This window comes from Euprymna scolopes, chromosome 46 (assembly GCF_053919585.1).
Source record: "Euprymna scolopes isolate OS-2025 chromosome 46, ASM5391958v1, whole genome shotgun sequence".
Taxonomy (NCBI): Eukaryota; Metazoa; Mollusca; class Cephalopoda; order Sepiida; family Sepiolidae; genus Euprymna; species Euprymna scolopes.
The window spans coordinates 12,517,322-12,540,403 of record NC_136527.1 but is presented as its reverse complement, the minus strand read 5'-3'; the positions used below and the strand labels follow the sequence as shown (position 1 = coordinate 12,540,403).

Genomic DNA, 23,082 nt, shown 5'->3' with positions numbered 1-23,082 from the left:
CAGCAGTTCTAACAGGAAACGATTGACATAGACGTATCGAAACAGTTGTAGACAAACAGTTTTTTTTAACAAATGTAAATAAACACAACACATACCTGAATTATTTACGAACATTTATTCTCATGATTCCGGCCGGCATCTTCAGAGATTACAACGTCTTTATATCTTGGCTGCCTGAGAAAACGCCGCTGCCTGCATCATTGAAAGACCAACTCCCACCTAGAGTCATCCGTTCTCTCTGATGTTCAGCTAACAACTAACTAAAATCTCCCTTAATCTACATCTCATTACGTGTCTCAGACCAACAGCTGATGTAACCTCAATCTAGTTATTTGTTTATGCAAACCAAAAATTATATTTACATCTATTTTCGCATTTCTTTGTAGCGATATCATTATTATTTCAGCTGTCATTAACTTTTTCCAAATTTAATTGTTTATTTTTCTAATCATAATAATTGATCCAGCGACTCACCGTAGCTCAAATCAATTATTAATAATGTTTTGACCCTTGGCCCTGCCTGCCATACACAGATACTACGCTATGATCACAGCCAAAGGGTCACAACTTTACAACAAAATTTGATTTTCTTATTTAATATTTCTGAACAAAAACAAAGATTTTAGATGTAAGGTAGACAACTTGTAGTATATTCTTCAATTCAAAATTCCCTTCTATTGGAGCTACGCTTATGATTTTTTTTTTTTTTTTTTTTACATGGAGGTAACCACTTAACCCCCCCCCCCTCCATCTCTAAAAAGCCAACCATAGAATTTTCACAGGGTTCAACTAATTTTATTATTGCCGCCACTCACCTTTGTTTACTAAACTGAAGAAGGGCAAATATCAACTGTAAATGACCGCAAATAGATGAAGGCACCCACTCAGAATCTAAAAAAAAGTTTTAAAAAAAAAAGTTAAAAAAAATAAAGAAAGTTTTAAAAAAAAAAGTTTTAAAAAAAAAAAGTTAAAAAAAAAAAAAATTTTTTTTAAATAAAAAAGTTTTAAAAAATAAAAAAGTTTTAAAAAAAAAAGTTTAAAAAATAAAAAAGTTTTAAAAAATAAAAAAGTTTTAAAAAAAAAAAAGTTTTAAAAAATAAAAAAAGTTTAAAAAAATAAAAAAGTTTTAAAAAAAAAGTTTAAAAAAATAAAAAAGTTAAAAAAAAAAAAGTTTAAAAAAATAAAAAAAGTTTAAAAAAAAAAAAAAAAAAGAGTATTAGAAAAACATTTATTGCGAATTCAGAATTGCATCAGCAGTGAGATATCTTCTGGAGCGGTAGAAGGATCCTACCATTTTTCTAGCGACCCCGGCAACAGACTTGATGTAAATGTTCCATTTCAGGTCAGGAGTAAAGGTCAATCCCAGAAACTTAACAAAACATGGAGCCTCCCCTACACGAGAGCCATCTATTTCAATTGATACCAGATAGGGATCAGAGCTTTGATGTAAAGATAGAAGCTTGGTTTTAGATGCATTAAAAGTAACCAGCCACCTCTTCCCCCACTGTACCGTGCACTCAAGATCAGGAGAGAGAATCAAAGAGAACTTTGTCATTTACGGCCTTAGATGTGTTGCCATAGATTGTCGTGTCATCAGCATAGATGTCAACGAATGATTCAAGTATGTGTTTTGGGAGATCATTAATGTAGATCAGGAAGAGAGTTGGGCTCAGGATGGATCCCTGAGAGACTCCAGCATTAATACTGAGGGCCTCTGATTTCTGCCCATCAACCACTACTCATGAGATAGAAGTGATTTTATAAGCACTTACATACTAAGCCAAGTGTCCAGTATTATGATAATGCAATGAAGTCAACATTTCATTGTTCATTTGTAGAATGTGAGTAGCCGACGGTCAAAAAAAAAAAAAAAAGATAAATTTCCCAACATGGGGGTCATAACCCCACTACCAGTGTGTATTTGTGTGTGCGTACATATAGAGGAAGCAGGAAAAAAAGCAAACAGAAATCTATATATAAATACAATAACGTGCGTGTTATTTTCTGTATCATGCTTACATCCGAGTGACTGTCATTTAATTGTTATGTACTTCCATTTCTTGTCATAAGTAATTTTACCAAGAATTCTTCATACATTTTGGTTTCGGCTTCAATTATGGCTGAAGCAACTCAAGATATATATATATATATATATATATATATATATATACACAGGTAAGAAATTCATTTTTATAGTATGAAAAGGTTAGTAATTGCAATTAATAGGAAATTGGAGCAAATGTTTGTAACATGTCTTCTTCCTAAGATTAAGGGTGGTGGTGTTTGATCAACACTGCTGGGGAGCCATGATGTAATATACTGTTTTGTTTTTAAATCCCCGAAACAGTGTTTCATGGTAAACAACTGATGATCCCTTGAAAAATAAATTATTGGTATTATAGTAAATTCTAGAGCGCGTTGATGCAGTGATTGCAGGTGATTAAATGACTTACTGACTAGATGGTTTTCTAACGAATGATAAAAAATATTTTTTTTTGTATAGTTTTAAAGGTTAAAAACTTCAAAGACTATATATATATTTTTTTTTTCATAAGTTTTTATTTCAGTTTCGATTCAAGCTAATGCACCCAAGTCATATGGATATATTTTTTTATTTTTGAAATCGCAACTTTTATAAAAATCAATAGAACATTAACTCTATAATGATATATATGAAATTTGCAAGAATTAAAATACCATATTTAAGCATTCTTTACGACCGGGCTTTGCCAGGCGTTCATGCTAGCTTAGCTTTGCAGTTTTAACAAAAAAGCTACAATAGTACTTGGCCTTTTGGTCGAGATCAAAGTGTAGTAGACGAGGTTGGAAGGGTCCTACTAACCACTCCCCCCCCCTGACACAAATGAATTATCATATCATCATTATCTTTTTTGTTTTTACACGGAAATAAAAAATGTTTTAAACAATTGGGTGCCAAGTAGGACGTCCCCAAGTATGAAAGGGCGAATGCGGTATTATGGTGAAAGAAGATTCTAGCTAAGAGAAATTTTGTTTAGTTCTAGAGTGACAAGGATGACCAACGACCCCCATCTGCCCCCCCCTTTTGAGTTGGCCTTGTGCCTAAGTTTCTTGTTCATGCTCTTTTTTGGCCTGAATAAAAGATTTAATCTCTCAAAGTGTAGTACCTGTTCTTCAGATGCTGCACTTCCATTTCTTGTTCTCTTTCGGTGGAGGATCAATCCTTCACGACTGAGACAATTTTTTATTTTTGTACCTTTTCTCCACGTTAAAAGACGACCCTTGTGTCTAACTCTGTCCCGTGGGGAGGCATAGTAAATAGGTACAATAATATCAGAGCATCTTCATTTAATCCACAGAACGCCAACATCAATATATTACATATGAATGAGTCCTCTGTGGAATTTCCACAGGTCCCGTTAGTTCATATTATTTGAATTCTTCAGACTCTACTGTCTACCATTCCAAGTTATGACAACAGGACCATTGCCAGCACCCTCAAAATGCATTGCTGGATTGTCACAAAATAACAGGGACATGCCGAGGGTGAGGAAAACAAAGTTTCAAGCCACGGTTATGGTCTTTCACATCATGCCACCTCACATCTTTGAAGTCGGCTTGAAAGCCAACACCAAAGTGTACCTGGATGTGCTGAAGAATATGGTGATTCCCTGGTGCAATCAGGTGGCCACTGGCAGACCCTGGGTGTGGCAGCAGGCTTGGCTTCAGAAGCAGTGCCACGGCTTTCTACCCTTCTCTCACTGACCCCACCTCCTGCCCTGACCTGAACCCGCAGGAATATTACGTTTGGTCATACGTCGAGAACATCACCAACATGACCTCCCACAACACCAAAGCCAGCCTGATCGCTGCCATCCACCAAGTATTTGCAAAGGTCCCAAAGATGCTTGTGAAAAAGGCATGCTTCCAGTTCCAGATAGGTATTGAGGCAGTGATTGAGGCTAAAGGCGGCTACATACAGTGTTGTTTTCTTTAGGGTGACAATTTTATGGTTCTACCCTGTACAGAGTCAATCCCAGTTGCTTGTATATAGATAATCTGACAGCGTACTTATACTCACCAATAGGGCTTTGGGGTGGGGGTTCATCCCTGCATCTCCATTGATAGACAGCTCTTCTTACCTCAGGATTATGGAACCAGAGCTGAAAAAAAAAAAAAAAAAAGAATAAGAAAATGGATGAGAAGTTTTTAACAAATCTTGTCCAAAATTCACCCTATATTAAAAAAAAAATAAATAAAAAATCTTTCCATAAGTATGTACTGATGATAAAACGGAAACATATTCCAAAAATCAGATAAATTGATCAAGTAGTTTTCTTCTTAAACAAGCAAATCAATATTCAATAAAAATCAATATTCAATAAAAACCAATATTCAATATTCAATAAAAAAAAAAATTTTTTTTTAAAATGATAGTAGCGGAGGGGGAGGAATAAAAAAAAACAGAAGGCAGCTTAGATAAAGAGAGGTGTTTAAAAAAAAAAAAAAAAAAAAAAGAAATGGTAGTAGGCAAGCATGCTCAAACCCGTAACGCTAAGGAGGAAAAGCAGGTGAACAAAGCTTCTTTCTTAGAACTGCACGCCTGTGGAACTCTGTTCCGTCTGCCTGCTTCCCTCCGGACTACAACTTGGATGTCTTCAAGTCCAATGTTAACAAATTCCTAATGAACCGCCCCCTTGATTAAACACTTCATCAAATCTCCACACTAACGTAATGTACTTGCAATATAACCCTTATCCCTGAGTGGCTTCTGGGCCTTGATAAGTGGTGATCACTGTGTAAAAAAAAAAAAAAATGTGACGTCTTTGCCGATGCATCCATAGCAAAACCCGAAGTTGCGAACATCAAAATTAAGCATAGTCGATACAACGGTTGGTTGGTTGTTTTTGTTTTACGGCATATCAACCCTTTTCAGGTTATTTAATGCCGAATCCAGTGATTTGGAAAAAAAAATTTTTAATAGAATATATTTGTTTTTTTCAAGTCAGTTTCTATTTAACCCATAGTTGGGACCCTAACAGGTACTATCACTCCAGGTCAGAGGGGACCTGGGAGTAATGGCAATTAAGGGGTGGCTCCACACTCCTCAAAGCCCGCAAGCTGGGCCCTCACCATTGGATATAGTTTTAGGTCATACCCAGGACCTCGCTGCAACAGTGACGATGACTTGCTAAAATGTCGGCGAAAAAAGAGACTCCTCCTTATACAAAACGGCCAAGTTGAGGGTGAAGGAATGAATGTTTTTGGCCAATTTTTCGATATTTGTCATCCGAAGGATCGTGCTTGAAAACGATACTTATCTCACGAGGATTTGTCGCCAAAATTTTTGGCGAGACTTACAAACATACACACATTTTGCCTTTTATAAACAGACTAGCGAGGGGTACCCGGCGTTGCCCGGGTGTTTGGAGGTGTGTGTGGTTTTGGGTAAATAAAAGGAAAAATCGTTGGTTGTTTAAAAAAAAAAAAACGGAGCCTTGACGCGCAGTTGGAAAATAGTAAAGTGTGAAAAAAAAACAAAAAAAACAGGTGCCCGTTTTTGACGAGTTATTGACGTGAACTTTGAGTGTGGAACAGTGTTTTATTTAACGCGAGTCTGTTTTTTTATATGAAAAAGCTTAATGCACATGCGGCGATGGTACGCGATAGCTATTCAGCAGTTAACATTTTCTGCGGGACAGTTTTTAATGAGGTCAATAAACTGGTTTGTTTGTTTTTAACTAACTTTGGAAAAAAAACAGTTCCCTGTTTATTAGGGGGAGTGTCTTGTCTCAAAATGAAAGCAACCGTCTGATATGACGAAGTCGACATTGACCAAATGTTACATAGCTTTCTAGAGACAACTGGTCGTGGGCCAGTATTTCGAATAGAGTTTCGCTTTTTGTTTTTTATACCGAAAAACGAATGCAACACGTGCAGATCCGAAAATGTCGAATAATTAACGTTTCAAAATCGGCCAAATTAAATAGAGAGGCGACCACCGTTGTTAAGTCATAGACATTATCATTTAGACATGATATAAAAAGTTTTAAAAATGAGCGACGGCCTTGAGAATCCGCCGGAAAAAAGCCTTTTGAAGACATACACAAAAAGCGAACACACATACACACATACATTTTTGCTTTTATATATATAGATTAAGAAAAGATTTACATTCAGTTCAAAATCAATTGCCAACCCTATAGCATTAGTGTTGTAACTCCATTTAGACTCGCAACCGACAGGTTGGGGACCAATTTTCTAGACCAGTGATCCCCAACCTGTTTTAAGCCATGCCCCACCCAGGCATTTCTAAAATCCTGATGCCTCCCCTTTGTAATATTTAATATTAAATATGGTATAGTAAGCCCAAGGGTGCACGTCCTGCCCATGCGGCATGGGCAGGACGTGCACCCCATGCCCCACCAAAATAGGGGCATGCGCCCCACGTTGGGACTAGACTCTAGACTGTTGGCTTTGGCACGAAGGGAAAAACATCCCATGTTATACATAGCTAAAAAATTAAATTTAATTTTCTCTTCAATTTGTGATATATAAAACTATTAAACACAAATTAATTATTTACTTTTTAATAGACATTTCAAAATGAGAGGCGTGAATTATTCGACCCCCTGTCTTTCCAAGCTTATAACTCCTCGAAATATGTAATTCAAGCCCTAATTTTTTTTTCAATTAAAGGAGCAAGGACCAAGGTTTCATTAAAAAAAAAAACAAAAAAAAACAATGTGTTTTTTTTTTTAAAAAAAGGTTTTAAATTTCGGACTTTACAGGTAAATTTCTAAAAAAGGGATTATTTTTTTGTTTTAAATTTGAATATATTATTTATTGACCTTTTCTCTTCAATTTGTGATATATAAAACTATTAAACATAAATTAATTATTTACTTTTTAAGAGAAACTTGAAAATGTGTGACACTTACACAAATGGGGGGGGTGAATTTTAAAAAAAACGTTTGTCTAAAATATTATATTCGGTTTATTGGAAAGAACATAAACTTTCACATTGACCCTGAAAATATCGTAAAAATAGAATCAATAGAAAAATTTGGATAGATTTTTAAAGTTTAAAAATTGAAAAATATTGAGTTCGGAAAATTCATTACTTTTTAAAAAAAAAAAAATATTTCTATTACTTTTATAACAACTGTAATAGTTTATTTTGGAAGTATAATCCATAAAGAAAATAAATAACCCACTTTTAACAGAGAAATTACGAGATTTTTATATTTTATTCGCAGTTTCGTGTTAGGGGTGTCAAAAATTCCTACAAAAATTCAGATACTGAAGAACAGATACTCTACACTTTAATCTTTGCTATGTTTTTGGTAATTTTGTCTTGATACAAGTATTGATCGACTCCAGATACCATATATTATAATAACGGTCTATCGCAACTATCAGACAGTATAGCTTAATTACACCTATTGACAGGAAAATCCCGTTTTATTAAAAAAATTATTCTCTCACAGCATTTTTATATTAGATTAACGATGGGTACCCGGCGTTGCTCGGGTGTTTGGAGGTGTGTGTGGAAACTCCGGTGGGGGCGGGGGATAAAAAAATGTTTTGGTAGGTAAGTATGACGATCGAACCCGAACCCGAACCCGAACCCTTGAGGCAAAGTTGTAAATTAAAGTGTGAAAAAAAAAAGTGCGATGTTAACGATTGCCCCACCGCGAGATGCCAACGGAAACACGTCTGAATTTATTTAATTACTTGAATTTGGCAGGTGCCCGTTTTAATGAGTAAATGAGGTCAAGTTTGACTGCGGGATTTTTATTTTCCCAAGATGTTATAGGAAAAAGACTAACCCACATGCGGCGAGTGACAAATGTTGAAATCGAGCAAATTAAATAGACAGGCGAGCTTCGTTGTTAACTGTAAGATATTACGATTTATATGTGATATAAAAAGTTTTAAAAAGTTTTTAGGCGATCGACCGCTTCTGAAAAAAAGCTTTTTTTAGACATACAGAAAAAGCAAACACACATACATACATACATACATACATACATACATACATACATACATTTTCGCTTTTATATTTATAGACAAGCGGGGGTACCTGGGTGTTTGGGTGTGTAGGTGTAAAAGAAAAAAAGTTTTAGTCAGAAGGTAGCGTCTAAAAGCATGTCTGCACTTTTGAAAGGTTTTTAATTTAATAGTGTCATATGCAGTACATCAATGTTTATAGGGATTATTGAGCTTGTGTGGGTGTGTTTTAGCATATTTTTTTTTAATTCAATTTTCACCCCAAACAAGGCACAGTGCCACTTTGAAGTAGGGGGCTATTATTAGGGACATAAGTTGCGGGGGTATTATGAGGGGAGATGAGTAACAAGATGGCTGTTCACATCACTCCTGAACTTCTGCATGTCAGTACAGTTGGGAAAGTAGAATCCCGGAAGGGACTTTCAAAGTCTAGCAGTTCTGGGGAAGAAGCTATTGAAGTAGAATGCTTTCTTACACCTAGGGATCTCTACTGTAAAGGGGTGGAATTTAGCTGCTTGTCGGGTTTGTCGGGGATATTCATGTCGAGGGGGTACAAGTACTTGTAGAATAGGCAGAGGGATGCAACATTTCGTCGATGGGACAGAGGCTGAAGCTTAGATGACAGTTCAGGACCTATCAGGTTGGCAACTCTCTTTTGAACCCTGTCAGGGAGTGAGAGACAAGTAGCAGATGCAACAGCCCAAATGTGACAACAGTACTCCATACATGGGCGAATGGTGGCCTTATAGAGGTATAGGATACTGTCAGGCGTAAGTAGTTTTCTAGCACGGTAGAGGGAGCCAACCTTCATTGCAGCAGCCTTGGCAATGCTCTCAATGTATCTATTCCAGTTCATGTCCCTTGTAAACATTAGGCCGAGGAGTTTAAAAGAAGTACTTTCAAGTAACAAGTCTTTGGCCATTGCTATTGGTGGTAGAGAAGGTTTCTTGTAATTATTGAAGGAAACAAGCTTATAGTCTTAGCAGCATTGAATGTGACCATCCATTTTTGTTCCCATTCCACTACAGATTGGAGGTCTTCATCTAGTGTTTCTGCCATTTCCTTAGATATGTGTTCATTTGTTTTCTTCTCGTGCTTGTTATAGAGAGTGGTGTCATCGGCAAATATACCCATCTCGGAAACAATTTTATTAGGGAGGTCATTATGAATATCAAGAATAATAGAGGTCTAAGGATGGACCCCCGAGGTACTCCCGCATTTATATCATATTGTTTAGATGTACGACCGTTGAGGACAAGTGTTTAAGTGATATTGCTTATAATAAGCCAACGTGGAAGTTTTAGTCGTTTAGAACTGCTTTAAAGCTTCACCACTCACTCAATTTTTCGATCAAATTTGCAACAATTATTACAATTTATAGATCACCTCAGCTATATTGTAAAAAAAATGTTTTTCAATTTTCGTTCAGTAAAACAAAAGTTATGAATTTAAAAAAAAAAAAAAAAAACAAGGAGTTGAGCGAAGTTTTTTATGACTGGTTTCCATAGCAACTACGTCGCTTTAGCGCCTACTGTTGCTACCAATTCACCGCTCTCACGAAAAGAGGAGTAATAAGTGAAACAGAGAGAATAAAAGCATGAAAGGGAGATAATTGGGGGGATTTTATTGAAAGCAGACGAGTGCCGTACATTGTTATTACATATGTGTATGTTCTGTTTATGGGGGCAAAAAAATAAGACTGAAATTAAAGAACAAGTGAATTTACTGGAAGCCTGGAAAAATCATGGATTACAATAGAAAAATATGAGCATGAAAAGTAATATGGTTAAGCTTAAACATGGAAAAGTAAAGGACTAGTTGTTAAAACTGGAAAAGAAAAGGACAAGATATTCTAGTAAAAAAATATAATAAATTTATAACTAAAAATGTCACAGCATTAAGATTTTTTTTTAATTACATTTATAACATTATATAATCAATTCTTAATGCTGCAATATTTTAAGTTATAAATTTATTATATTTTTACTAGAATATCTTGTCCTTTTCTTTTCCAGTTTTAACAACTAGTCCTTTACTTTTCCATGTTTAAGCTTAACCATATTACTTTTCATGCTCGCATTTTTCTATTGTAATAACATTATATAATCAATTCTTAATGCTGCAATATTTTAAGTTATAAATTTATTATATGTTTTACTAGAATATCTTGTCCTTTTCTTTTCCAGTTTTAACAACTAGTCCTTTACTTTTCCATGTTTAAGCTTAACCATATTACTTTTCATGCTCACATTTTTCTATCGTAATAACATTATATAATCAATTGTTAATGCTGCAATATTTTAAGTTATAAATTTATATTTTTTACTAGAATATCCTGTCCTTTTCTTTTCCAGTTTTAACAACTAGTCCTTTACTTTTCCATGTTTAAGCTTAACCATATTACTTTTCATGCTCGTATTTTTCTATTGAAATAACATTATATAATCAATTCTTAATGCTGCAATATTTTAAGTTATAAATTTATGTGATATTCTGTGATATTTTTTCTTTTTAATCCTCGAGTGCTTTTTAAGAGAGAAGTTATCTGCCCTTTGATTATATTCTAGTCAACCCCACATTTTGGGACGTATTATTTGTAACTAGCAGGGGTACCCGGCGTTGCCCGAGTGTTTGTTTCCGGGACGGGGGGGGGGGGTAAAAATGTTATGGTAGGTAAGTAGGAAGGATCAAACCCGGAGTCATGAGTAAAAGTAGGAAAATAAAGTGTGAAAAAAAAAAAACATCTGCAACGTTAACAGTTCGGCCACCAAGAGAAGTCCATTCCAGTTGTTTAGAAATAAAAAAAAAAACGACTACGGTAGGTCGGCGCGAACGTGAAAATGTGAATTGTCCAGCACGCTAACCACTACGCCACAGAGCACTGCAACTTAGTTTAGTGATTTTAACTTCACATGAAAGAACTACGAAGCCAAACCGGTGTTCTCTTCTCAACTGTTCCTTGTGAACGATCCCCAAACGGTGTTAAGTGGTGGCAGGGGGAGGAGGAATTTATTAGAGAGAAAATATTTTACCACTTCCATTGATCTTAACCGATTTTGGCCGTGACTTCTCAGCAGAAAAAGTATAGAAATCTAAGATTATCGAGGAATTTGAGAAATAATAAGCCTATAACACACCTCAGATATTGTTCTGCCGTTTGTGCATATTATATTTGCATGAAATATCTTGATTTTTAATCCTATTAATGCCAAAATCAGACGGGAAAAAATGAGTTCATTTTATTTATATAGAGATTAATTATTTAAATATTTTTACGTGCATAAAATTAAGTTATTTATATACATGTTCCAGAGTATCACCTCTCGTCAGTATAGCTAAACTTGTTGAGACTCAAAACTAAACACCACTCGATAAGTAGCCTCGTGTTTTATCTCATCAATTTTCATGCACCATTTTTATTGTTATAAATGTAAGATTGTTCATTTATTTATTTTTTTTATAAGCGACTAGCAAGGGGTACCCGACGTTGCTCGGGTGTTTGGGGGGGTAAATCAAAACTCCTGGGGGGGGGGGGGGTTAAAATAAAAAAAAAAATGTTTTGGTAGGTAAGTATGAGGATCGAACCCGAAACCTTGAGGCAAAGTTGGAAATTAAAACACGAACCAATAGCGTTATGCATGCATATTCATAATGCCGTTGTTCGACCTTCACCTGTCAAATTCCATATTTTTAATTTTCACACCATTTGAATGGGTTTGAATACCCTATGTATGAAGTTTCATGTCTGTAGACCAAAAATTGAAAGGAGTTTGGTAGGTAAATTTTTGTAAACAAATATATATATACGCATACATAAATATATATAGAAAGAAGTTTGTGTTTACTATAACCTTTTTTACGCAAATATTACGCAAGTATAAATCATGTAGAATATCTGCATGAATAATAAAAAAAAAAATGTTTTGGTAGGTAAGTATGAGGATCGAACCCGAAACCTTGAGGCAAAGTTGGAAATTAAAACACGAACCAATAGCGTTATGCATGCATATTCATAATGCCGTTGTTCGACCTTCACCTGAACAAAAATTGAAAGGAGTTTGGTAGGTAAATTTTTGTAAACAAATATATATATATAATTACACGTAATAATTAATGATCATCCCATAAGAAAACCGAAAAAAATTAATAGTGAATTAATTAAAGTGAATGTTTAAAAGAACCAAAGCTGTATTTTCTTTTTAAAATATTAGATTGGTGCAAAAATAACGTTTTTTTTTTTTTTTAACTTGAAGTTGAACGTCAAAAAACATTATTTTTTGTGACCACCTAATAAATAATTAAAGTGCGAAAAAAAAAAAAAAAACGACGGTTTTAACCATTGTGCCACCGCAAGATGCTAACGGAAACACATTTGAATTTATTTAACTTTACTTGAATTTTGCAGGTGCACGTTTTAATGACTTAATGAGGTCAAGTTTGACTGCGGGATAGTATTTCATTTACTGCGGGAACGCTTTTTTTATTTTTATTTTCCCAAGATGTTGGGGGGGGGGGGACCAGCTCCCCTTGTCCAATTTGAATAGAAATTGTTGTCTGATATAAGGAAAATATTTTCACATTGATCAAATCTGATTGCTTTCGGACATTTCCGGCGATCGCGACCGGAAAAATACCGCCAGAATTAGTGTCGCTTTTATTATAGATAAAAGCCTAATCTACATGCGGCGAGCGAAAAATGTTGAATATTTATCTTTCCGAAGTCGAGCAAATTAAATAGACAGGCGAGCTCCGTTGTTAACTCGGATATATTATGATTTCATCATCATCATCATCGGCGGTCACTCGTGTCCGAGTAAGACTGTCCTCCGTTGTGGCTTCTGTAGGTCCTCAGGTGAGCATAGAGCCCAATCCTAGACCCAATTTGTCTTTTGCAATTTCGGCAGATAAAGGTAGTGGTGGTGGGGTGGGGTTGGGTGTGTCTGGTTGATAATCTGTCCTTTCTGTGCTTGCGTTTATCTTCAGCAGCTTGATTTAGGTCACTACTATAAAGCGCAGCACATTTGTGGACAGCGCTCCTCCATGCCAACCTGCTCCCAGCCACGTCCTCCCATGTCTCAAGGTCCATGTGAAACCGCTTTAGATTTGCTTTGATGTTGTCCTTATACCTCATCTTTTGGCCACCCTGGGCACGCTTTCCCTCAACAAGCTGAGAGTAGAAAATCTGTTTTGGGAGGCAGAGATCCGGCATTCGGACAACATGACCAGTCCATCTGAGCTGGCGTTGAGCAACAGTAGCGGTAATAGTGGGAATGTCAGCCTCACTCAGGACGCTGGTGTTGGTGCGTCGGTCCTTCCAACTTATTCTGAGGATTTTTCGGAGGCATCTTTGGTGGTACGTCTCCAGGGTTTTTACGTGCCTCCTGTATGTGGTCCAGGTCTCCGATCCATAGAGAAGAGTGGGCAGCAAGACAGCTTTGTATACCATGATTTTGGTCTTTGCCAGAAGGTCACGGTTCTCAAATACTCTCTTCCTTAGCCTTGAGAAAGCCCCACTGGCACAGCTGAGACGGTGTTGTATTTCATCATCTATGTTGGCTTTTGATGATAGGATGCTGCCTAGGTATGGGAAGTGGTCCACATTTTCCAGTCTAGCGTTGTCGATGGAGATGTTTGGGGGTGAGACTGGAGTACTGTTTGGTGGTGATTGATGGAGGATTTGGGTTTTTTTTATATTAATTGTTAGTCTTAGCTGTTTGTACGCCCTCGTGAAGGCAACCAGTGTACACTGTAGGTCCTCTTCTGAGAGGGCTACAAGGGCGTTATCGTCTGCATACTGTAGCTCCATAATGGATATGGTGTTCGTTCAACTTTTGGCCCTAAATCTGTTGATGTTAAAAAGTCGCCCGTCAGTTCTGTACATAATCCGAACTCCATGGGGAAGATGTTTGTCTGTGAGATAGAGGATCGCAGTAATGAAGATGGAGAACAGGGTTGGGGCAATGACACATCCCTGTTTCACTCCCGTGTCAACTCTGAAGGGCTCTGTTTCATCTCCACTATTATGATAAAAGTTTTAAGAAGTTGTGAACCGACTGACCACTTCTCTGAAAAAAGCCTTTTTTGGACATACAAAAAAAAGCAAACATACATTTTCGCTTTTATATATATAGATTTAGTGGTATTTTTCTTCTTTCTTTTCACTCTCACGTTGAATTACCTCCCTTCATTGCTAAAATTGATTGTTGAATTATCTCCCTTAGTTTTCTAAAATTGTTTTCAAACTAACAAACAAGACGCTCACTCTTCGGGCCAAGATCAAAGTGCAGTATCTGTTCCTCGGATGCTACACTTTAATTTCTTGTTCTCTGGTTGGTTGGTTGTTTTTATTTTACGGCATATCAACCCTTTTCAGGTTCTTTAATGCCGAATCCAAGGATTTTTAAGAAAAGTTTTTTAATAGAATATGTTTGTTGTTTTCAAGTCGCTTTCTATTTTAACCCATAGTTGGAACCCTAACAGGTACTACCACTCCGGGTCAGAGTGGACCTGGGAGCAATGGCAATTAAAGGGTGGCTCCACACTCCCCAAAGCCCGCAAGCTGGGGGCCTCACCACTGGATATAGTTTAAGGTCATATCCAAGACCTGTTCTCTGGCAGTGGAGGAAAAATCCTTCACAACTGAGACAATTCTTATTTTTGTTCCTTTTCTCCACGTTAAAAAACGACCCTGATGTCTAATTTTGTCCCGTGGGGAGGCATTGTAAATACAAACAAGACGGTCACTCTTCACTCTTCAACTGCTCATAAAATTTCATTTTCTTATTTAAAAATAAACTACTTGAGTTTTGGAATATATTTATGTTTTATCGGTAAATGTTACCTTACGCTACAACAGAACACCAACAACTCTAATTTGTTTTTTTTTAGGGGTATTCAAGGTCGCTGACAACAAATCTGATGATCAAACCCGTCGCAAATTTACCGTTAGCATGGTATGAACCCCTGGACCCTGGGACTATTTTACGCCATTTCACCGCCTTCAGTAGTGTTTTCTTACATGATGCGTTCGCGCGTAGTGAAGTGACTTATCACATTGCGGAGGAATCTTTTTAGCGGACATTTGAAATAACAAAGTTGAAAAAAAAATGTGATTCATTTTGTTTTTGTTACATAGTTTTTAATGCTTTTTAATTGATCTAAAAAATTTCATGAGTTTACAAAAACATTTTTATGTTTTCTGTTCTTTTTTGTGGGGGTGACGGTATTCAATTATAGAACTGGTGTATTTTAATTAACCATTTTTACTCAGTACACGTCAGCGCTTTACTTACGGAAAAACGGTTAATTTAACTGCAGAAGCACCTGTTAAACTACACAAGTTCTATAATTGAATACCCGGACCAAGAAAAAAATAAACAAAAAAAAAGAACGGAAAACATAAAAATATATTTTTATAAACCACTCGTGAAAAGTTAATTTTTTAGATCAATTAAAAAGCATTAACAAACCACGTAACACAAAAAATTAACCACATTTTTTTGCGTTTTTTTTTTTTTTTTAAACTTTCTTGTTATTTCAAATGTCTACTAAAGATTCCTCCGCGATGTGATACGTCATTTCATTACGCGCAACGGATATAGGTAGGGCTATGACAACAGAGTATTCTTTTCATTGTTTTTACTCTCGAGTATATATCCGATACAGTTAATCAATCGAGAACCACATCACTCTATATAAAAGCATATAAGATACCAACAGATACACACTAGAGAGTCAAAACAATGAAAAGAATATGCTGTTGTCATAGCCCTAGTGATAAGTCAATCACTATATAAAAAAACACTACTGAAGGCAGTGAAATGGCACAAAATAGTCCCAGGGTCCAGGGGTTCATACCATGCAAACAGTAAATTTGTGACGGGTTTGATTATCAGATTCGTTGTCAGCAACCTCGAATACCTCAAAAAAACTAAATTAGAGTGGTCGGTGTTCTGTAACATTTATCGGTTTATCTCAGATACGTACATCATACAGGTCTTTTCTTTCTTTTAATTTTGTTTTAATATAGGAGGAATTCTGGGTAATAACTGTTATATTAATGTGTAAGGTTTTAGGACGGAAGTTTTAAGAGTAAATAGATAATGAAGAGGGGTGGGGGAAGTTTATTTGTCACTTGATCCTGCCGAGATGTGTGGGAGGAGCAACGATGGTCGCATTCAAATTTTCCATCTTGTTCTCATCCATCTTCCTCCCCTTTCAAAGAAGCCTGGAAAGGGAGCATATTGCAGTAGATATTCACTAATCAATATATTGTGTTACCTTTTTTTTTTTTTTTACATAGGCATCACCACTTATCAAGGCCACTCATCAAGAACTTGTTTACATTAGACTTGAAGACAACCATATTGTAGTCAGCTAGAAAGACAATTCCACAGGTGTGCAGTTCTAAAAAAAAAAAACCTTTGTTCATGGAATCTACGTTTAGGTTTAGGCACAGATAAAGAGTGGGGGAAATTATTGATAGTGTTTTCTGTTAAACGGGTGTTTCTTGTGAAAGTTTGGCGAGGGGGGAGGGCATAGATTGGAGCTCAGCCGAGCACTTGCCATGAAAATAATGATAAAGCAGAAACAAACTCGCAACATTTCTTCTGTGAGAAAGAGGTTGCAGGGAAGAGAAAAGGACATCCCCTACGAGGCTATGAAGTCTATTTTGAACTCTATCAAGGCAGGACAAGTCCTTTCAAGCAGCTCCTGCCCAGATGTGGCAACAGTACTCCATCTTTGGACATAACTGGCTCTTATATAGATAGAGAATTGCATCAGCAGTAAGATATCTACTGGATTGACAGAAGGATCCGACCATTTTTCCAGTTGTCTTGGCAACGGATTTAATGTATGTGTTCCATTTAAGATCAGGAGTAAAGGTCAAGCCCAGAAGCTTGTCAAAACATGAGGCCTCCCCAAGGCGAAGGCCATTCAATTGAATTGATGCCAGACGGGGATCAGAGCGTTGATGATGTAAAGATAAAAGCTTGGTTTTAGATGCATTAAAAAGTAACAAGCCACCTCTTTCCCCATTGTAGGGAAACCTGGGGCAAAACGAGATACTTAAGGGAAAAAGAACTGTCGAGTCAAAGTTAGCATTGACATATAAACCATATTCTGTGTACTGAACATTCAAAGTATTGGAAAACAATGCCACAACAACAAAAAGATGAGAAATTATTTTCAAAAGAAATACAGATGATTTATTTAGCTAACTCTATTGTCCCGTTTTGCCCCATGCTTGGGGCAAAACGAGACGGATCTTGGTCTGAATAAGTCAATCTTCACAGAGCTCACAAATGAAGATTGGGGTCTTGTTGCATTCGTCTAGACCTGCACAGCCGTAGTGTGTCCATTTCCTACAGTCCCCTTGATAGGCTACCCAGCTTTCTTCACTCTCAGACTACAGTTCGTCACAGATCAAAATGGATAAATTTTGAATACTTACCCCTTTTTGATGTACGGGGCTGAATAAAACAATGGTAGACGTTGGTGGCAAGGCGTTACCACGTGATCTCTTCATCAGACTCCTCACGAAAGAGCTCTTTCTCTCTGTTTCAGTTATCTGTGGTGTCTCGTTTTACCCCGCTATCTCATTTTGCCCCAGGTTCCCCTAAATACATAACCCTATTTTAGCGTGTTTCCTTTTTAATGCTATCCCTTTCAAGGCCACCATTCGCCCATGTATGGAGTATTGTTGTCACATTTGGGCTGGTGCATCTGCTACTAGTCTCTCGCTCCTATACAAGGTTAAAAAAAGAGTCGCCAATCTGATAGGCCCTGAACTGGCATCTAAGCTTCAGCCTCTGTCCCATCGACGAAACGTTGCATCCCTCTGCCTATTCTACAAGTATTTTAATGGTGAATGCTCTGACGAACTGCTGACACTTGTGTTCCCACGACGTAGACACCCTCGACAAACCAGACAGGCAGCTAAATCCCACCCCCACACAGTAGAGATCCTTAGATGTATAAAAGATCTTTCTACTGCAGTAGTTTCTTCCCCAGAACCACTAGACTCTGGAATTCCATTCCAGCTTCCTGCTTCCCTAACTGTACTGACATGCAGAAGTGCAACGTGAACCGACATCTGCTGCCCAAATCCCAACATAGTGCCCCAGTAGTTGCTGCCCCTGATAGTAGCTCCTACACCAAAGTGGCAATGCACCTTGTTTGGGGTGAAAATGTAATAAAAAAATTTTTAAAAAAAAAAACTTACCCCTTTTTGATGTACGGGGCTGAATAAAACAATGGTAGATGTTGGCGGCAAGGTGTTACCACGTGATCTCTTGATCAGACTCCTCATAAAAGAGCTCTCTCTGTTTCAGTTATCTGTGGTGTATCGTTTTACCCCACTATCTCATTTTGCCCCAAGTTCCCCTACCACTTGCTCAAGATCAGATGAAGATGACTTACCTGCAGAAATGTGTTTACATAACAGGTGGCACCAAGGTTCTTCAAACCCGCAAAGGAATTCTGGGGAGTAAAAAAATGGGAAGGAATGAAACAACAGGTAAATATCACAAGATATTTTCACATCCAACTCAACAATATTGCGTTTCTTGACATTTACAAAAGAAAATGACATAGAAAGGGCTCAATACACTTTTAGATAGAGCTTTATAACAATCTATACTCCCATAAATTTGTTTTTTTGTGTATTGATATTCATATCAAAAATCCTTTTTTCTATTTATTTAAAAAGAAAATACAACCTTGTTATATATGAGTTGTGGAATTGCATTCATCTGGCAAAGATTTAGCTAATTTGCATATTTTTTTTTTAAACATTCATTTTAATTCCCTACTAGCGAGGTGTACTCGGCGTTACCCGGGTGTTTCGAGGTGATGTGGTTTTGGGTAAATCAAAACTCGGGGGGAGGGGGGGGGGGGGGGGGGGGGTAAATAAAATAAAAAAAGTTTTGGTAGGTAAGTATGAGGATCGAACCCGAATCCTTGAGGCAAAGTTGGAAATTAAAGAGTGAAAAAAAAAAAAAAAAAATGTGCAACGTTAACCATTGGGCCACCGCAAAATACTAATGGAAACACGTCTGAATTTATTTAACTATTTAGAATCGGCAGGTGCACGTTTTAATGGGGTCGATTTTGACTGCTTTTTTTATTTTTATTTTCCAAGATGTTGGGGGGGGGGGCAGCTCCCCATAACAAGGGGATTGTCCAAATTGAATAGCAATTGTCTGATATAAGGAAAATATTTCCACATTGATCAAATCTGATTGCTTTCAGACATTTCCGGCGATCGCGACCGGAAAAATGCCGCCAGAATTAGTGCCGCTCTTATTATGCAAAAAAGCCTAATCCACATGCGGGGAGCGAAAAATGTTGAATATTTATCTTTTCGAAATCGAGCAAATTAAATAGACAGGCGACCTCCGTTGTTAACTCGTAGATATTATGATTTATATGTGATATAAAAAGTTTTAAGAAGTTGTGAGCTGACCGACCGCTTCTCGGAAAAAAGTCTTTTACAGACATACACAAAAAGCGAACATACATACACATACTTCGCTTTTATATTTATAGATTAGTTTTTTTGGCTTTCTCATGGGATGATCATCTTTAGTTAACTATTGCGTGTAATTATATTCATGCAGATATTCTACATGATTTATACTTGCGTAATATTTGCATAAAAAACTTTTAGTAAACAAAAACCTCTTTCTATATATATTAGGTTGGTACCAAAATGCGTTTTTTTTATTATATACATAAAAAAATTATATTTTTGTACCAACCTAATATTTATGTATGCGTATATATATTTGTTTAAAAAATTTTGCCTACCAAACTCCTCTGTCAGTCTTTGGTCTACAGACATGAAACTTAATATATAGGGTATTTGAACTCGTACAAAACTGATGCAAAATGTGAAAATTAAAACAATGGAATTTGTCAGGTGAAAGTCGACGACAGCATTACGAATATGCATGCGTAACGTAATAGCTATTGGTTCATGCTTTCATTTTTAGCCTTGCAGCAAGCATGTCTTCATAGCTCAGGCATTAACGTCAAAGGAAAAAGTAAATTGTAAACTAAACGTTTTGGTTTCGATTCTTGGTGGTGGTGCGTGAGTCATTTTTTAAAATTTTTTTATTAACTTTTTAAATCATTACTATATATTGGGTCCAATATGATATAATAAATACATACGAAATCTGCATTAATGAAAATATCATATTTGAATATATTTTACGATCGGGCAATGCCGGGTGGTTCGCTAGTAAAGAAATAAAAACTTAAATACAAGGAGTGAAATATCTTTGAAAGCATTATTTCGTAAGATTAAATTTGAAAATTTTAGAAAACCAAATAATCTATATATGTAGAAAAGTGAGAATTTTCATTTTTTTTTTTCATTTTTCTTAAACTTTTTCTGCTAGGGGACGGGACAACCAACCAGATGTCTGACATTTACCCCTATTTTAGTGAGTCCAACCAAGAGATCTTTTCAGGATTCTAGCCGTCCCTTTCAGTGCAATCGTTTGTATTTCACTTGCACTTGGTTCACCGGGTATGCTTACTATGTACTTTTTAAAGTTCTTTTTCATAAGCCCAGTTGCTCCTATGATGACCGGTATAATTGAAACGTCTTTTAATTTCTAATTTCGTTTCATATCATACATAAGTCCTTGATACTTTTTTATCTTTTCCCTCTCAACTCTGTTAAGCCCTGTATCATTGGGTACACTGACCTCTATTACGGTCGCTTTTTTGTTTGCTCTGTCCCAAATCACTATATCTGGTTTAACAGCTGCGTTTTCTAGATATGTAGCAGTAGGGATTATGTAGTCATAGTGAATAGTGTAGTTGTCATTCCCAACTGTTCGTTCGGGTATATGTTCCCAGGAATTTTTACTACACTGAATGTTGAGTTTCTTACATATCTTCCAGTGAAGGTATTTGCAAACTCCGTTATGGCATGTGTCTGTGTGTGTGTGTGAGGACACTTCTTAACCTATATACTCAATGAATTTTTGATCTATAGACTTCAGATTTAAAATATAAAAATATTCAGATATGTGGAAAACTTTTTTAATCCATTTTCATCCGGAAAAGGGACTGCTAAGGGGTAAAAATTGCAAAATTGGTACGTGCAAGTCGTTGGATTCTTATCTGTTTTCATCGGTTTCACGACTGCGCATGCACGGTCGTGAAAGATGACAGCTTCCTTTACGTTAAGTATAAGTTGGTTTGAAAACATTTTTTATAGATAAGGTCAAGTTGGTTTAATGGTTATAGTGCTTGACTCGGTGTCTTTCGGTTTTGGTTTCAATCTCAGCTAGAGCTTTTTTTTTTTTTTTTTTAAACTTTTCAGAAAATACATAATACATGTGCATTCAAGTATTATCTTTTTACTTTATTTTTGTTTTTAAAGAAATTTAATGTTATGTTTTATACCGGGCAACGCCAGGTACATCTGCTAGTTAGTGCTTTATAAGTTTTTTATTAAATAAATAAATTTTTTTTTTTTTTTTGAGACTTTTGGTGGTGACCTCCCTAATCATGATAGAAGACCTTGCAAATTTTTTTTTTTTTTTTGTCGGTAATATTAAGTTCAGGTATGATGGCTCCTAAAAGGGGAAAAAATTGTACGTCTTATCTTGTTTGTTATACTGATTATATCATAAATGTTGTGCCTATTTTATGCCAAGTACATCTGCTAGTGCTGTATAATTTTTTTATTAAATAAAATTTTTTTTTTTTTTTTTTTCATTTTTGAGACTTTCGGTAGCATCCTCCCTAATCATGATAAAAGACCTTACAAATTTTTTTTTTTTTTTTTATTTATTTACTAGCGAGGGGTACCCGGCGTTGCCCGGGTGTTTGTAGGTGTGTGTGAAAAAAAAAACAGGTGCCCGTGAAAAAAAAACAAAGCTTTTACGACGCACAGTTGGAAAATAGTAAAGTGTGAAAAAAAAAACAGGTGCTCGTTTTTGATTGACGTGACGGCGATAGGTATTCAGCAGTAAGCATTTTGTGCGGGACAGTTTTTAATGAGGTCAATAAATCGGTTTGCTGGTTTTCAAAAACCCGCTCCCCCGTCTGATATGACGAAGTCGACAAACGTTCACTGGCTCTGGGCCTGTTATTAGAGTCGAGTTTCGCTTTTTTTATACCGAAAACCGAATGTAATGCGTGCCGATGCGGGAAATGTGGAATATTTAACGATTGAAAATCAATAAAATTAAATAGACAGGCGAGCTCTGTGGTTAAGTGTGAGATATTACAATTTATAGATGATATAAAAAGTTTTAAGTTGTGAACCGAGCGAGTGCTTCTCTGAAAGAAGCCTTTTGTGGACATCGAGGAAAAGCGTACATACATACATACATACATTTTCGCTTTTATATATAGAGATTTTTTTTGTTGATAATATTAAGTTCAGGGTTGATAGCCCCTAAAAGGGAACAAAAAATTGTAGGTCTTATTTTTTTTTTTGTTATCTTGATTATACCACGCATGTTGTGGCTATTTTCAATAAGTTGAAGCTTTATTTCTGAGCCAAAAAATGAGAGCTGAAATGCGAAATCTTTTCGATTTGTTCCGATTCAGATCTTGTTTGTTTTTGTTTTTTTACTTGCGAGTCACCACATTTCAAGATAAGGATTAAGGTGTGATACTATGAAGATGATCTGAGTCACTTAGTGCTGAGAGGTGGAGAGGGCAATAAACAGATAGGAAGTGTAATTTTTTTTGAGATGAGGTGTTTTCATTGATTGAGATTGTCGGACTGACTTCCTCATCTTGGTTGTTATCGTCACAACGTTTCGGCCGTTTTGCCCTCCGGCCTTCGTCAGGTGTTTTGTATCGAACTGGGGAACCGTTTGTTAGGAGTCTCGAACCCAACCCTTTATTATTATTATTGTGACATATGGCCGAGTGGTCCTAGACGTTGTATCAAAGTTTACAGTTACCCAAAAGGTGCTGAGTTCAATCCTGAACGAAGGCAGTGGAAAAAAAAAAAAGTAACATTCAAAACAGAGAATCAGCAACTATGTCCCAAAGCCTAGCTGGAGTCCGAACACGGTACCCCCGTAATAATAATAATAAAGGGTTGAGTTC

General features: G+C 36.4%; 1 protein-coding gene across 2 annotated transcripts in view; it reads right to left on the bottom strand.

The window, feature by feature from the left end:
• LOC145271211 (ubiquitin carboxyl-terminal hydrolase 48-like) overlaps positions 1-23,082 on the bottom strand; it is a 203,116-nt gene that overhangs the window by 147,439 nt on the left and 32,595 nt on the right. For both annotated transcript variants that reach the window (XM_080126775.1, XM_080126774.1), the window contains exons 4-6: positions 18,415-18,474; positions 4,061-4,142; positions 816-891 (exon numbers count right to left, since the gene is read on the bottom strand). In XM_080126775.1, coding sequence (XP_079982901.1) covers positions 816-891; positions 4,061-4,142; positions 18,415-18,474 — 218 coding nt within the window. The remainder of the gene's footprint in view (positions 1-815; positions 892-4,060; positions 4,143-18,414; positions 18,475-23,082) is intronic.